At 37.6% G+C, this 15,433-nt stretch overlaps 1 protein-coding gene across 1 annotated transcript in view; it reads right to left on the bottom strand.

The window, feature by feature from the left end:
• The window catches only part of cntn3b (contactin 3b), a 103,435-nt gene that overhangs the window by 31,771 nt on the left and 56,231 nt on the right, over window positions 1-15,433 (bottom strand). The window contains exons 10-13 of the mRNA XM_047348174.1: window positions 11,648-11,777; window positions 9,346-9,496; window positions 6,716-6,843; window positions 4,164-4,339 (exon numbers count right to left, since the gene is read on the bottom strand). Of these exons, the coding sequence (XP_047204130.1) occupies window positions 4,164-4,339; window positions 6,716-6,843; window positions 9,346-9,496; window positions 11,648-11,777 (585 nt within the window). The remainder of the gene's footprint in view (window positions 1-4,163; window positions 4,340-6,715; window positions 6,844-9,345; window positions 9,497-11,647; window positions 11,778-15,433) is intronic.

Genomic DNA, 15,433 nt, shown 5'->3' on the forward strand with positions numbered 1-15,433 from the left:
CAGACTGTTGCATGCCCAGAGTGAAGCATTGGGGTGGATCAGTGATGGTTTGGGCTGCCATATCATGGCATTCCCTTTGCCCACTACTTGTGCTAGATGGGCATGTCACTGCCAAGGACTACCGAACCATTCTTGAGGACCATGTGCATCCAATGGTTCAAACATTGTATCCTGAAGGTGGTGCCGTGTATCAGGATGACAATGCACCAATACACATAGCGAGACTGGTGAAAGATTGGTTTGATGAATATGAAAGTGAAGTTGAACATCTCCCATGGCCTGCACAGTCACCAGATCTAAATATTATTGAGCCACATTGGGGTGTTTTGGAGGAGCGAGTCAGGAAAGGTTTTCCTCCACCAGTATCACGTAGTGACCTGGACACTATCCTGCAAGAAGAATGGCTTAAAATCCCTCTGACCACAGTGCAAGTCTTGTATATGTCATTCCCAAGACGAATTGATGCTGTATTGGCCGCAAAAGGAGGCCCTACACCATACTAATAACTTATTGTGGTCTAAAACCAGGTGTTTCAGTTTCATTGTCCAAACCCTGTACATTTATATTGCTAATTAAATGTCATTACTGTGTTTGTTGAAATGAAAATATAAGCAAAAAATGCACAAATGTATATTAAATGATGTGTGCATTAGGCTTACAAAATTTAATGTTGTGTGTCTATGAATGCGGCCATCGAACTACCTAATACCAAAACTCTGCCACACAAATGATTGTAAGGTGCTAAAAGCTTTTTTGAATACTTTGGTTAAAAAGTATGTTCAGCCAGCCCCATGAATCCTTGTAAGTCAAACTTGTCAATACAACACAGCAACTAATTCAAAATAAGAATTGCTGGCATTGTTACAGGGTGTCAAGCTTAAAGCACACAGACAGACTTCACTGTTACCTCTAAAGGTGGCGTTTTAAGATTTTGAAATATTGTCCCATGAGATTTGTTTACACCCCTACCTAATGACAGTACTGCTACTTTTCCTGAAGGTAATTTTACTTTCGGAATCTCATTCCAAGCCTAATCACAGCTTTTAAAAACAGCTTGTTTTAAGGATTTCAACAGAATCAGTTGTTCATTAATTTTCCAATGGTATACTTGACTCATGACTCAATAGTGCAAGTGGTTGCTGTACTGACAGAAGATGCCATTGCTGATAAAGGAAATGGTATTTGTAGGGTATTTGGACAGCTGGCTCCAACTTCAACAAGAAACTACATTTATCAGGCTCCGGGCACAAAGATAATATTTCTGATGGCCCCACAACAATACAACACAGACAGACATATCTCGGATCGTCAATTCAAAATACTGTGGATGCACATTACTCAGCTTATATTAAGCATTTAGTGTATAAAAGAATCTCGAACTGCTTCATAAAATAGCGCAGAGACATTCGGCACATAATGACATTGTCTAAAACCAGGAAATGCATAGTCTCTAGGCATGTTTGTGTCATTCTGACACAGAGTGCCATCAAGATATTTATAGGCCCATCTTGCAGAGTCACATGCATCACATGCTCCCGACCTGTTAATATAATGTTGATGCAGTCTGAAAGGGACCTTTGGCAGGATGAGTCCACTTACGCCAAAAAGTCAAACAAAATGACATTTGCTTTAAGGTAAGAACGTTATACATAATCTCACAGGGACAGATTTTATCCTGACAATTTCATAGTGTCTTTGTTGTGACTGCTGATGGTATCCGCCCTCTGAAAGTCACCTCTCCAAGCCGCCAGTCACAAAGCATGTCAGCCTGTAAAAAAGTTATGCTGCAATAGAAACTAGTCACCTGGGGCCAAGCCAGGTAAGACTCGCTGCAGTCACAGCAGATTTCATCAAGCCTGGTGGCTAGTCATTGTAGTTCCACTCTGCCACAACAGTGAAAGAAGGCCAGTGGATCGGTGTCTCTCTAAGGGACCCCAGACAAAGAGAGCAAAGCCAAATGTATGCGGCCGATGGGAGAAAAACACTATCTGTACTTCCTCTTTTTCTGCTTTAGCACTTTTTTCATCTCCTTTGCTGATTCCTGACAGGTTTTATGCACTGAGTCAGATTTGTGCTCCAATGTCAGCCACCACCTGGACAAGCCAAGAGCTAGGAATGACTTGCAAGGCCTCTTGTCTTTGCAGGAAGGAAGTGATGGGGCAGGTTGGCTTTAATTATGGTAATTAATTCATCAGAAGCTTTTAAGCAGGGTGCTGGTAATCTCTCTGGACAGGGGAAACAGATTCTGGGTGAAACTATATCTCATTAAATGCCATTGCACCGCTCAATGTCACCAGTAATTGCCATTTTCATTAATGAAGATGTGGGTATGGCATGTCCACAAAACTGTCAGGGTCTTCCAATATGATATCAACCTTTAGCACATGACTGTCACTAATTGATATATTGCAATGCACCAAGCAAAATGAGAGTGAGTGAGTAATTATTTATATAATGACAAGCTCTGAACAATTAACTTTGCCCTTGGTCAAAGGCAACAAACATTCAACAAAAAGTCATTATTTTAAGGTATAAAGATTTCAAATAAAGCCTGGTGTCAGGCTTGCCCTTGGTCTAAGCAAGGCAGCTCATTACTTAATTATTTCAGGGCTCAAGATTCATAAATAGGTATGCAAATTCAATTATGGCAGAGGGAGATGATAAGAAAATCTTCTCCCTTGACGTTCAGGAATTAGAAGTTGAAAGGATGAAAAGTAGAAAGACTTTATTAATCAGGACCCTTTGTAATTAAAATAGCATTTGCCAGTATTTTTAGAGGTGTAATACACGGAAACTCACAGTCAGTTTTAGGAATCATGAATATACTGTAGACCTTATGATTTCTATCTGGTAGAGATACACTAACAAATTGACATCTGGCCAGAACTGGACGATTTTACATCGGTTTAAATAGGTTTACAATAAATCTATTCTGTGATGTGTTTATGAATGAAGTCAAAATTAGCACAAAAGGAGTTAGAAGCTTGGGCATCCCCCTTCCTGTTCAACTGAACAGGAAGGGGGATGTCAGCAGATAACAGGAAGACTAAATCTATTGGAGCAAAAGTGTACTCTGTTGTAACTCTGTTGTGGAACATACTGGATTTGGAAATGTTGGCAGTTTTTTTTGGAGCTTTCACAGTAAAACCAAATTCCTGCTTATTCTACAGGGAATATGCACAGACACTGTTGTTTACAGATAGGAATATTAATCTCACTAATTATGTTGCCATGATGCTTAAGATGCTTCATGTATAGGACGCTGAAGAAGGTTTAAAGTGCCCCTGGCTATTTAGGTTTTCTTTGTGCTGAAAAGCTCACAAAAACACTTAACTGCAGAGCTGTGTAACACTGACTGCTCTCTCTTTCTCTCTCTCACAGGCATAGTGTGATGTCTCTGACCCCAATATGAATAATAAAGACACTAATAATATTAATATTAATAATACTTGATTTATAATCAGTCACAGAGAGACTTCTTGAAGCTGCTGCAATGTTACAATTAATTAATTAATGATTCAACATTTACGGAAGATTTTACTGCAAAACATTATGTTGGACAAAGCAATTTTTTATTTTGAATGGAACTTGTAAAAAACAAAAAAAGTTATATATGGTGATATGGAGGGCTTCTATATTTTGAGATAGACAAAATGTTTGTGACCTATCATCTTATTTTAAAGGAATAAAAAATAACCTATAGAGTTTTTAAGTGATTTGTTTTATACTATAGATGTCTCTGTCTAATAACCTGGAGGGTTTTACTGTATTTGTAGATTACCGTTACCCTACTACTGAAGAAAGTTGAACTGGCACCAATCATTATCAACAGGTAGGAGCTTTACAGAATTTGCATGATGTAACTGGCCACAAAATCTTATCAATGCATCCCTATGTACTGGGGCCTCCTCAGATTTTTATGACAGGAAGAAAAATAAGTAATAACTTAGAATACTATCCTTGATATTCAGTTCACTACTGACCACTGAGAAGCTCTTAAGTGGGTACCTCTTGGCATAAATCGTCCTCCTTGGGTAATATTGGTGTCTAAGAGGTGCTTAGCTGGCCAGTGGAGCATGCCCTTGCCCTTGCCACATAGCAGGGCCCAATTAATCCCTCTACAGGCAGAAAGTAACTGAGTTAAATGCCTCTGAATGACTTACCCCACCCACTCTTTCAAAATGATCGCGGTCTCCCTGGAAGTTGATGAGCTGGCCGTTGATTGCCCATGAGAAAGAGACGTCCAGAGCTGGATCACAGGCAATCTGGCAGGGCAGCACGATGCTCTCGCCAACAATAATCTCCATGTTAGTGGGCCTCATGGTGATTCTGGTGGGCTCTGGCCAGACAACAGATGACAGTGCACGCATGTTAATTCCTGCCACCAGCACCTCCAGTGCCATCCCCTGACCCCTGCAGCTGCGATCTCACTACAATTCACAATTAAATCAATTGATTGTCATTAAATGGTCCATGGATGCTTGCCTAAACAAGCATCTTAATTTCAAGCCTTACTTTTGGTGAAATTTAATGTCTTAGGTTTGCATTTAATGTTTCAGGATCAGTTTGGAAGACAGTGTTCTAAACAGAAATGCCGAGAGCAGAGCATGTTCCCAGCTCTGACTGTGGTGGATTGAGGACCTTAGAGTACTTTGTGGAAAGGTCACAGTAATTAAATTCTATGACATTAAATAGTTCAGCTGTCAGTGTAGGAAAAGAATAGAAGCTAATGAGAATAAATTTGACTGTTACAAACACAGCACATTAGACTAGGGGGCTACATAAATATGTTCTGTTAGAGCACTTAGATAATGACCTTTAACTACATCATGGATGATGTTTGTTGCTGCTTAACTGCTATTTCTTAGATCGTGTAATATCAGCCATGTTTATATGGCTATAATCCTAGTTATAAACATTACATATGCAATATAAGTACAGAAAAAAAATCAAGACTTTTTCCAGCCATTGCCTGCCAAGAAATTGACCTTTATTTTACAATAATTGCAAGAAATCCAATCATTTGCCTATAAGCCTTTCTTTAATAATGTTTTTTACACGGAACAATAATTGGCACATAAGGAGTGTGCTGCATGGTGTCTCTTCATAAGTTTTTCCAAGAACAGAGATGATAATAAGCTTATTATCTGTAGTGGGAACCTAATGCTGGCCGTATATCCTCATATGCCAAGAAAACTGAGAAAAGGGTGGTTTTACACATTTCCAGGATTCTGTACTACAGTATACTTCTGATATGGAAGTAAAAAATATTTCAAAGACTGGAATGAGTACACCAGCAAACACCCCAAAGATGAAGGGTAATTAACCCAAATTATTTAACTGCCTATAACATCCTTCCATCCAATTAGGATCACGGCACTGGTGTCATAGAGTGTCTGCACAGAGTAAACCACAGCTAGTTTACCATTTGTCCATCTGACATTCAATGTCAATGCAACTGTATTTTATAAGCCTTATAATGAGCAGTTAATGTGCTTATTGTTCAGAACAACAGAGCTCACTATATGAAAAGATGTGATAACACTCTAAAGGCACAGTTCCAGACTTTAAATAGAGGTTTTGTTAAAATTGAATAAGTATTTAATATCCAGCAGGAGTTACTGTAACTCATGTGTAACTTCCTTTAGTATAAAAACAAATTAGTTGGTTCCAGAGGTTGACAATAAATGCCAACAGTGTGTGTAAATGGTATTTTACAAACCTTTAGTCTTTCATCATGTTTACACTGGGTGCTTATTTACACAAGAAGTCAATGCTTTTTTTTACAGGAAATGAATATAGAAGGTGGTGCACCATCAGTTATCTTCCTGTGTGAAACACATACCAAGAACAGAACATTTAAAACTGATCCTGTCAGAGAAACTACCTGATAGTAAGAGCAAGTCAGTGTGAAAATCCCAAAAATAGCATGCACCTAAACAACTATAATACTTTTTGCTTAATTTTCGAGGAGTACTTTTATATCAGAGTGAAATTCTGACTGAAAATATTTTACAATAAGACCTTAACTGGATGTTTTTTATTGTTTCTTACTTTATAGATCCTGTTCATATGCGAAAGATATTTTCCTGGCCTAAATCTTTATCTCTTATCTTCACATTTTACATTTTATCTTTTTTTAAAATGTATTATAAGTCACAGGGACAGAAAAGAAAAAGGATAGAAGAATGTTTTTAAAGTTGCAAGTTGATGAGGTACAAGTTTGTGTGGATGGGGTCTCAGAAAGGCTGGACAACAATAGATCAAAACCTCTTAAGATGATAACGTACAGAGGAAAAATGTGCACCACACTACATTTTAGCCATTATAACATTTGTTTTGCTTTCCATTACCTCAGAACAATGCATTCCAGTTCTGGTTCCACAGACCCCTTTCCAAACATCTTTTCTATGCTTTCCTGTTCAGCACACCTGACTCATAATAAAGAGTCATTAAGTGGCTTCTGTTGGACCTGATGACAACGATTATTTACAACAGCCGACACATTCTGGCAGGTAAAATCCAAAACATATTTTATCTTTTTCATTACAACTTTTCTTTTTTTTGAAAATATAGAAAACATTTTGTTATTACCCCTGGAAAGTGAGCACAAGCAGTGCTTTAAAAACAGGGTTACATAATAATGAGAGTCCAGGGGCAGTGCATGCAGCTCAGCCTGATTAGCCTTGGCTGACATTAATGGAAAAGGTCTTACCAGTGATGAGGAGCCTCCCAGTTGTACTGGCTGTTCCAAACCTATTTTTGGCGGTGCAGGTGTAGCTAGCTGCGTCCCGTTTGGTTACATTGGCAATCTTTAAAGTTCCATTTGGAAACAAAGCAATCCTGTGGGAGAAAGAATTGGCCTTTTACTGTTTTGAATGAGTTTGAGAGTGTTTTATTTTGTATTGCATGCATTCATCGTACTTCGTACTTCGTTCTGTTTTCAGCACATTCAATAAAAAAAAACAAAAAACTTTCAATTCTTTCATGGTGTTTTATTGCCTAATTTTAAAACATTTCTGTCTAAACGTTAACAACTAATAGTTATACATCACTTTGACCTAGATTGTACTTTGACCTAGTTTTGCAAGGATTCCAAGAGAATCAAAATGTAAAAGGTGGGTGAGCAGCTAAACCCTGGGACCTGATACTGAGTAAAAAACACACTTCACAAAGAGCATTCTTGAATGCATCAATAAATAAATGTGCTTTAAAGACATTATGTTGGTGAGAGAAACCTCTGTCATGCTGTGAGGTTAATTAAAACATATTCACAAATATACCAATCTTGGTCTAAATCTGCAAGTTAGACATAATAACATAGTGCTACATAAGGAGAAGTAAAAATCCTACAAAAGAAGGCATGCATACATGAATAAGGGGAATAAGATGAAAGCATATCCTATTATCCAACTACGGTGCCTTTCAAAAGTCTTCACAACTTTTGAAGTGTGTCACTTTTGGTCAAGTTATAACCAAATACTTGAATGTGTTCTACTGGGATTTTAAGTTCTGGGTCAACACAAATAGTGCATGATTTTGAAGTTTAAAGGAAACTAATACATGGCTTTTCAAAGATGTTTTACAAATCAAAATCAGGAAGGCGTGGTGTGCATTTTAAATCCATCATATAGCCCTACGTAAAATACAAACCAGCCAAAAGTCACCGCATTAGTAAATAAAACCTACCTGTTTGTAATTGTGAAGACCAATGGAAAGCAATCTGTTAGAAATCTGAGACTGTGGTGGAGATTCACATTCCAAGCAACTGCAAACATTCAGCCAATTTTACAATAAGGTGCTTTAGTTTTAAGCAAAATGGTGCATTAGAATGGACGAGTCGAAGTCCAGACCTAACTCCAATTGAAAATCAGTAGCAAATCTTAAAATTGAAGTTCACAGAGGCTTTCTGTTAATATGACTAAGTTTGAGCTATTTTTCAAAGACGAATGGGTAAAAATGTAATTCTCTAATTGCTGGTCTTTCACATCCTAGTGAAATACAAGAACTGTGTGGTTGTAATGCAACAAAATAGAAAAAAAACCTAACAGGTATGAATATTTTTGCAATGCAATGTAAATAAACATAACCAAAGCAGTGACAGAAGTAATATAACTAAATATGTATATATATTGTATAATATAACTAACACACGAGAGCAAGTTCTGGTCTGCTAGAATTAACTCCTCTTATTGAGATACCTTTATTTAAAGCTGGTCACATTAAACTCAGATGGATCTGTAAAAGCCCGGGTATGCTGTGCTGCTGATAAACAACACTTGTTCCACTGCGTCAATTTGTAGCACAACTGCATATCTGAATTCTTTCCTTACAGTGTCGGCGCTTAATAAAAGCAGGCTTCACACGCAGTATGTTAAATGTCAGTCAGTAAGAGAATTCTACCAATTATCTCCGGCTATAGATGCGGCTTCCCATCACGAGCCACTGTGCTGTTTGGGCACGATGCTTGGCTCACATTGTTTTTTCTCAAAACTCCTTTAAAATGAGCGGGAGTGGAATGATTCAAACAGCATTTTTTCACCGAGCAGGCATGCCTGTGCTGGAGTTTTTTTTTTTAGCCAGTAAGCGTGGTGCATTCACTCGCAGCAAAGTTTAGTCACTGAGTGTGCTTTTCTTCTCCCGCCAATCCGTATGTGTGTGTATGTGGATTGATCTAATGCATTCTCATTTGGTTTTTGGAGCCCTCCACCTATGATTTGGCTCTTTCGTTTTCTGTGAAATCTTCTTGTATATTCAACACTTCATACAGGGATGAGCAACAAAATAAATTAAGCACCACTTTGTGCAGCTGATATTGCTGTTTGATGTTGGTCACTGTCTGGATGCTGCCAGTGTGCAAAGTTTCTAGTCTTGAGAGGCTCCTTGGCTCCCTAATCTACTGCTAAGCTTTCATCTCTGCAGTCTTGTTAGTTTCATCAATCACACTCCTATATTGCTTTAAAGCAACTCATAAAGGAGATAATTGCAGGTGCAAATGCTTCACTTTCACTTTTAAATTGCTTTCGCTTTCCAAAAAGGAATAGACGTTACCTTCATCACTGATTGAGTTTCCCACTCTTTTATTTTCTTAACTTTTTAACATGTGCAGTGTTGATACAAGCACCTGGCATCTTCATATCTCACATCAAGTGATTTCCATATCAAGGTGCAAGCAATATATTAAGTATTTGTGCAGTTTTCCTGTTGGGTGCCCTACTCTCTTTCTCCTCATTAGTCTCTTTTTTATGTGTTCACACAAATGCCAAACACACCATTGAAATGAATCAGCTTGCAGTGAATGTGAATGAGAGCTGCTGGAAATGTACATTTGGACTCTTATAATACCTTTCAGTTCTTTGCAGGATCTCATTCCCCTTCTTCCACAGGCTAATTGCTGGGGGCGAGGCCTGGGGCTTGCATTCAAGAGTGACTTCACTGCCTGAGCGAGCTTTTAGCAAGGCCTTTAATGGACTTTTGGAGAAACTCGGTGGTGAAGCTGTATGTAAAAGAGCAAAAAGAAGGTGTGAGATAGGAAAAAATATGACAAAATCTTAGTCTTTGCACAACTGCAGAGTGTCTTGCAAATCTATTCATACCGGCCAAAGTTTTTCACACTGTGTCATGTTACATCTATAGACTTCAATGTTTTATTAGGGTTTAATTTACACAAAGTGGTGCATGACTGTCAAGTTAAAAGAAAAGGAAACATGGTTATAAAATATTTTCCAGCCCTGTACAAATCTAAAGGAAAACAAAAAAGCTCTAATCCCTTATTTTTAAAACAGCTCAAGTCAGCTTAGATGGAGAACATCTCAATTGCAGTTTTCAATTCTTTTCACAGATTTGCATTTGAATTTATGTCTGGTCTTTGACTGAGCCATTCTAACACAAAAATATGCTTTATTTTTAAACCAGGCGTGTTGAATTTCAGTCCTTGAGGGCTAGTATCCTGTCACGTTTAGATGTTTCCCTCGTGGAAAACACCTGAATCAATTGCCTCCTCAGCTTTTAGTGAAGTTCTCCAGATTACTGCTAATGACCTAATTATTTGATTCAGTTAAAATAAAGTAGAGACACACCTAAAAGTAGCGGGACGCCGGCTCCCAAGGATTGGACTTTGGCACTCCTGATCTGAACCTTTCTGTTATAGCTCTGGCTGTATGTTTAGGGTAGTTGTGCTGCCAGAAGATCAATCTCTGACCATTTTTCAGGTATTTTGCTTTGTTTTTTAAGATCAGCCTTTATTTAGCTCAATCTATCTTCTCTGTCACTGCTGAAGAAAAATGTCACCATAGCATGATGCTGCCACTGCAATGTTTAAGAGGGAGTGTTTGGGCATCCACTACATGGCTTGTGAAAAACTGCTAGTGGGCTGGATCAAGGCTTTCTTCAGGATTTTAGATCTTTATTTGAGTTACTTGGCAGAAAGCTGCTACAGATATCACAAACAGTGCTCAACATAAAATGTTAAAATGTCCAATAAATAGCATAATGAACACAGAAGATAAAAACACATAAAAATGCATAAAAGATTTATCACAACATCAGCATCCTCTTAACACACATTTTACTGAAGCTTTCTTCTTGCCACTCAAACCTGAGCTATGGATCTTTGCAGCTCCTCCAGAGTTACCATGTTCTTCTTGAACATGGTAACTGATTAATGCTCTCCTTGCTTGACTACTTGGGTTAATTCAGACAACATTATTGTGGTATGTTTAAAGTTGTGCCAGTACTCTTTTTGATTATCAGATGATGAATTAAACAGAGCTCTGTCAGATGTTGAAAGCTTGGAGTATTGTTTTATATATTGTTTGACCTGTATACTGCATTCCTTGGTTGTCATTAGGCTGTTTGTTCACTAATTTTCTCAAAAGAAAAAAAAATAAATAAATAAACTTTCACAGAACAGCTGTATTTATTAATTTGGTATAATGTTTAAAGGCACTTTTTAGGGGTATGAGAGTAAAAGGGGCTGAATTCATATGTATACGTTTATTGTTTTATTTCTAAAAGTAATAGCATGCATCAATTTGTTAAAGTCACAAAGTTTGCTCTTTTAACATGAAAACCTGTGTTCTGCAAGGCACTGCAATGGTATTGAGATAGACTCTCTTGTAGCTTTTTATATATTAGGAAGATAAGCTGGAAATGACAGCACAAAGTAAGCATAAAAGCTTACTGGGCCATGACATCCTGGTCAGTTCATTCTTCAACTGCAGAAAAAACATCATATCCCCCCTTATCATATATCCATCCTGCAGCCGGGGTCTGTAGTCATCATCACATTTGAGTTAGCCATCATTAGGACCATCCAAGTGTCATCTCATGTACCAAGAGAGAATTAAATTTCTCATGGAGCCAGTCATCAAAGCTTTGCAAATAAATCAATACCGGGTCTACATGAGAAAGCATGCACAATGCTGCAGTGTTGGTAGTATCCTAATCAATAGATGAAACGACTAAAAGTAAAATGAGACACTCTATCAGATTTATATTTTCGCTGGCAGAACCCACGGTGACATCAAATGAGGGTGCAGACTGATTTCTGAGGAACATTATAGTGGGCGGCTTTCTTATCTTAGCAGATGATCAAATACATTGAAAGATAAGCAGAATGAGAGCAGAAGAAGGGGAGCAATCTTACCTAACACCATTAGCTGGGCACTGGAATAAACACTGCCATGTTTGTTTTCAGCCACACACTGATACATCCCGGAATCTGACAGGTTTAACGCTGTTATGGAAAGGGCTCCGTTTTCGATTTGTACACGGCCCTGCAGAGTAAAGAGAAACAGTTCTGCATATCCCTTGCAAGGCCAGTCTATTATGTTCAAAGGCACAGCAGCAAATATTCATGCAACATGAAGGGAGGAGGACAGCAGAAAAGGAGAAGGAGGAAAAATAAAATAAATCCCAGGCAGCATTGTGTCACTGCATTTATATTCAACCTAGAATAGATGAGGAGGCATTTTTGAAAACTGCAAACTTGAATCTTAGACAAAGAATTTAGGAAATGCTGGCAAAAGCACAGGCAGTCTATTAAAATGTCATTTATTTTCTGTAGTCATTCAACTGGAAACACTGTGATGGCAGCTCAGATGATGACGGGTGATTTTAACCAAATAAGCTGGTAAGAGATCCAGATTGCTGCAGGGGAAGAGAAACAAGACTTCGTTAATTATCCTCTCACAACATGACAGTCGATATACCAACGTAAATTAGATATAAGCTTACTAGAAACACAAAAACAAATGTGTACAGGCACTGTACATTTACATCTGTTTGAAATAAGGCTGAACCCGTTGTTTCTCTTCCCAAGGCAGTCTTTGTGCATTAGCCGTCATAATCCTTGTATTATCTAGTCACTGAGTAAGAGCTCTGTCAAATTAAAGAGTGAAAAGTGAATGCAAGCTATTAAAGTGATTGACATGTTGGATAAGGTTGTTGATCTGATTTCTTGTCCAGTTTAGACAGCTACCATTCTCACGTATCTCTAGTAACTAAACCCATGGTTTTCAAACTGTTACAAGTACCACTGGTTGTATCTGGGGTGCCTTTATTAGAGCTTAATAATACAAAAGGTAATTACAAAGGATTAACCAATAATTTGTAGTTAAAAACTACAAATTGTTTAATTAAAGTGATGTAAGCTTCATTTGAAACCTCTTGAAATACAGTAAAGGAAATTTTAGGAACTTCCCATACGAACTTAATGCAATTTTTCCATTTACTTCTGAAGTCAGAACGTGGATCTGAGAATGACAACAAACCGGAATTAATACTGCCATCACGATGTTGCGCATGTGCTTTTCGTTTTATGCAGTAACAAGACATTGAGCCATTTTACAATGTAGATGTACCCAGTCTGATTACCAGATCAACCATACTGCCACAGATTTCTGGACATGTCAAAAAATTCCACTGCATGATTGCTGCAGTTTTCACAGCTCATACCACACCTATATACCCTTGCTACAGGACCAATACAATAGTGACTCAAATATCATGGCAATGACCCAGTAATTGGTTAATCTCAGACTACCCTGTGCAGTTTGCACTGATGAAGAATCACTAACTTGACATGTTGTATGCTTTAAACTTAATAGCTTCTTTTCTACCGAAAGACTGAGGTCCATGGGTTTAAATAGTTGGGATTTTTTTTTACCTGGGTAAAAGGATCCCCGAGTTATTTGTCTGATGTCTGTTTCCACTGCTCTGAAATGCTGTGGAAAATGTATTTAAACCAGCCTTAGGATGCGTGGGGAAGTAGTGAAAAACCGCACTACAACTTAAAAGAAGCAAGAGGCGGTAATACGATTTTTTTTGTGCCAATTTTGACGTACACGCCATCATTCCGTGTCATTGACTCAAAGTCCCGCTGAATGTCTTCAGCATCAAAAACACTTAAAAGAGCCTGAACCACATCATCCATACACCTATTGTATGTCCTCTTCCTTCAGTCCACTCTTGATCACAAAAAGTACATCTTGCATAAAGTAAACAATAACAACAGCATGCAGGTCTTAAATATGGTAGGTGAGTGAAAGTCAGAAAGAACACTGCAAGAAAAGGTCCACCTATCATTGTTGCTCAGCACATAACCCCACTCAACAATCCCGGGGTAATCTGAAAGCCCTACCACCAGACCAGGACCATTTTTTCGGGAATGTGTGGACCCAGGAGATTGACCGTTACTTGGGTAAAGTTTTACGGGCGGAGGGCTTTCAAAATCCTGGTTAATCCTGGTGGCTGAAAGTGCATTCAATGGAAAAGTGGCTCATGTAAAATTGACTGCTTGTCCTACTTTATGATCTATTTAGTAAACAATTATTTGAACACTTGAGGGGACTCATAGGAACTCAATATGCCATCATATTTAACATGATAGGAAATACCAGCTTAACTGTGTTCCAGTTCCAAGTTTGAAAACCAGTGGGATTTGTTAGTTGACATAATGACCAGGTTTTCATTTGCAATTAAAGCTAATAAGCCGTTGGCTCAAGGCACTGACTTGGCGATGCCCGAAGCCGCTAGATGATTTCATACCCGAACACAGGGCAGTGACATAAGCATGTACCAAGCTATACTGTTTAAACCAATAAGAACATTCAATTGCATTAACCACTGTTCAGCCTAGAGAGGACAGCACTAAGATGGATTTAGGACAAATATTGAAGAATAAACAAGTTTACATGAAATTTAAACAAATAGCACAGTAACATAAAGATAGTACACATAAGGCCCATTTTATACAGTTTATCTGCAAAAAAATTGTTTTGGGTTTAGTTCCTCTTTAAGAAGTTATGCTGTATTCTGTGAGTGTGTGTTGTGTGTGTGTGTATGTGTGTGTGTGAAATATTTAATGAGAAGTACATTGTCAGAAGCACAAAAAAACTGTTTACTGCAGCCATGACAAGCTTTATATGCAAGGCATTCATATTGGATTCGGGGTTGGTAATAAAACCTCCACTTTTCCCACTTGTGTGGTAATGACCCTTTGTTGAATATCTAAACTTAAAACTTGAGAAACTTTAATATCTTTGTAGAACTTTAAACATAACTAACCCATACCCTTTGATCTGTCATATAATACCAGCAAATAGGGAGGTTTTTATTTGTTTTTGTGACACAACAAAACTAACTGAAAAAGTTCAAGTCATGTTGTACTATTTAAAATATATTTTCAGTTTATTGCTCAACTTCAGCATTAATCAAAGTGTCAGCAGTAGGTACAGGTAGGTGGATTTTTTCTATTTTAAACACTACTTGAATGACAACTTATAACTACAATATGTGAAGTGTATTTACAGTTACCTGGTGCATACAGGTACCACAATTTAACTGTTTTTGTCTAAACAACTGTTAGTTAATAATATTGACACTGATTCCAATAATTCTGACAATTTTATGACACTATTCTGATTTGAAATGTTACACTATTTCATTGGATTTTATCCACTAAAATAACTTGCATCAAACCCTTCAATATAGAAAAAAATGTCAATAAAAACAATACAATCACATAATTTAAACTACATATTAAGAACTGAATGTGCAAACGGCAAAACCACTGAGGTTTAGATTGGAATCAAGTCATATAACCTGTGTGTAAATACTTCAGAAGTAAGCAGTTGATTTTTTAATGTTGCAATTTTTAGAATAATTCTAAAAACCTCTGGAGAACTACTGTGTTTGAGTTGTTTAAAAAGTGTGAAAATTACTAAATTAGCTGTGGACTTTAGTGTTAGCAGACTAAAGTTAGTCCTTTTACAAATTTGCTCAGGCCACAGGATTTTTGAACTAATGTGGGATACAACCTGTGTTTATTCTACTTTTAATGTATTGTGTGAAAGTTTTCTTGTACACTATACACAGTATAGTGCAATAATAAGAACAATTTTAATGCCACTAGGACATATCTAACTCATTA

Source organism: Girardinichthys multiradiatus, chromosome 20 (assembly GCF_021462225.1).
Source record: "Girardinichthys multiradiatus isolate DD_20200921_A chromosome 20, DD_fGirMul_XY1, whole genome shotgun sequence".
Classification (NCBI taxonomy): domain Eukaryota; kingdom Metazoa; phylum Chordata; class Actinopteri; order Cyprinodontiformes; family Goodeidae; genus Girardinichthys; species Girardinichthys multiradiatus.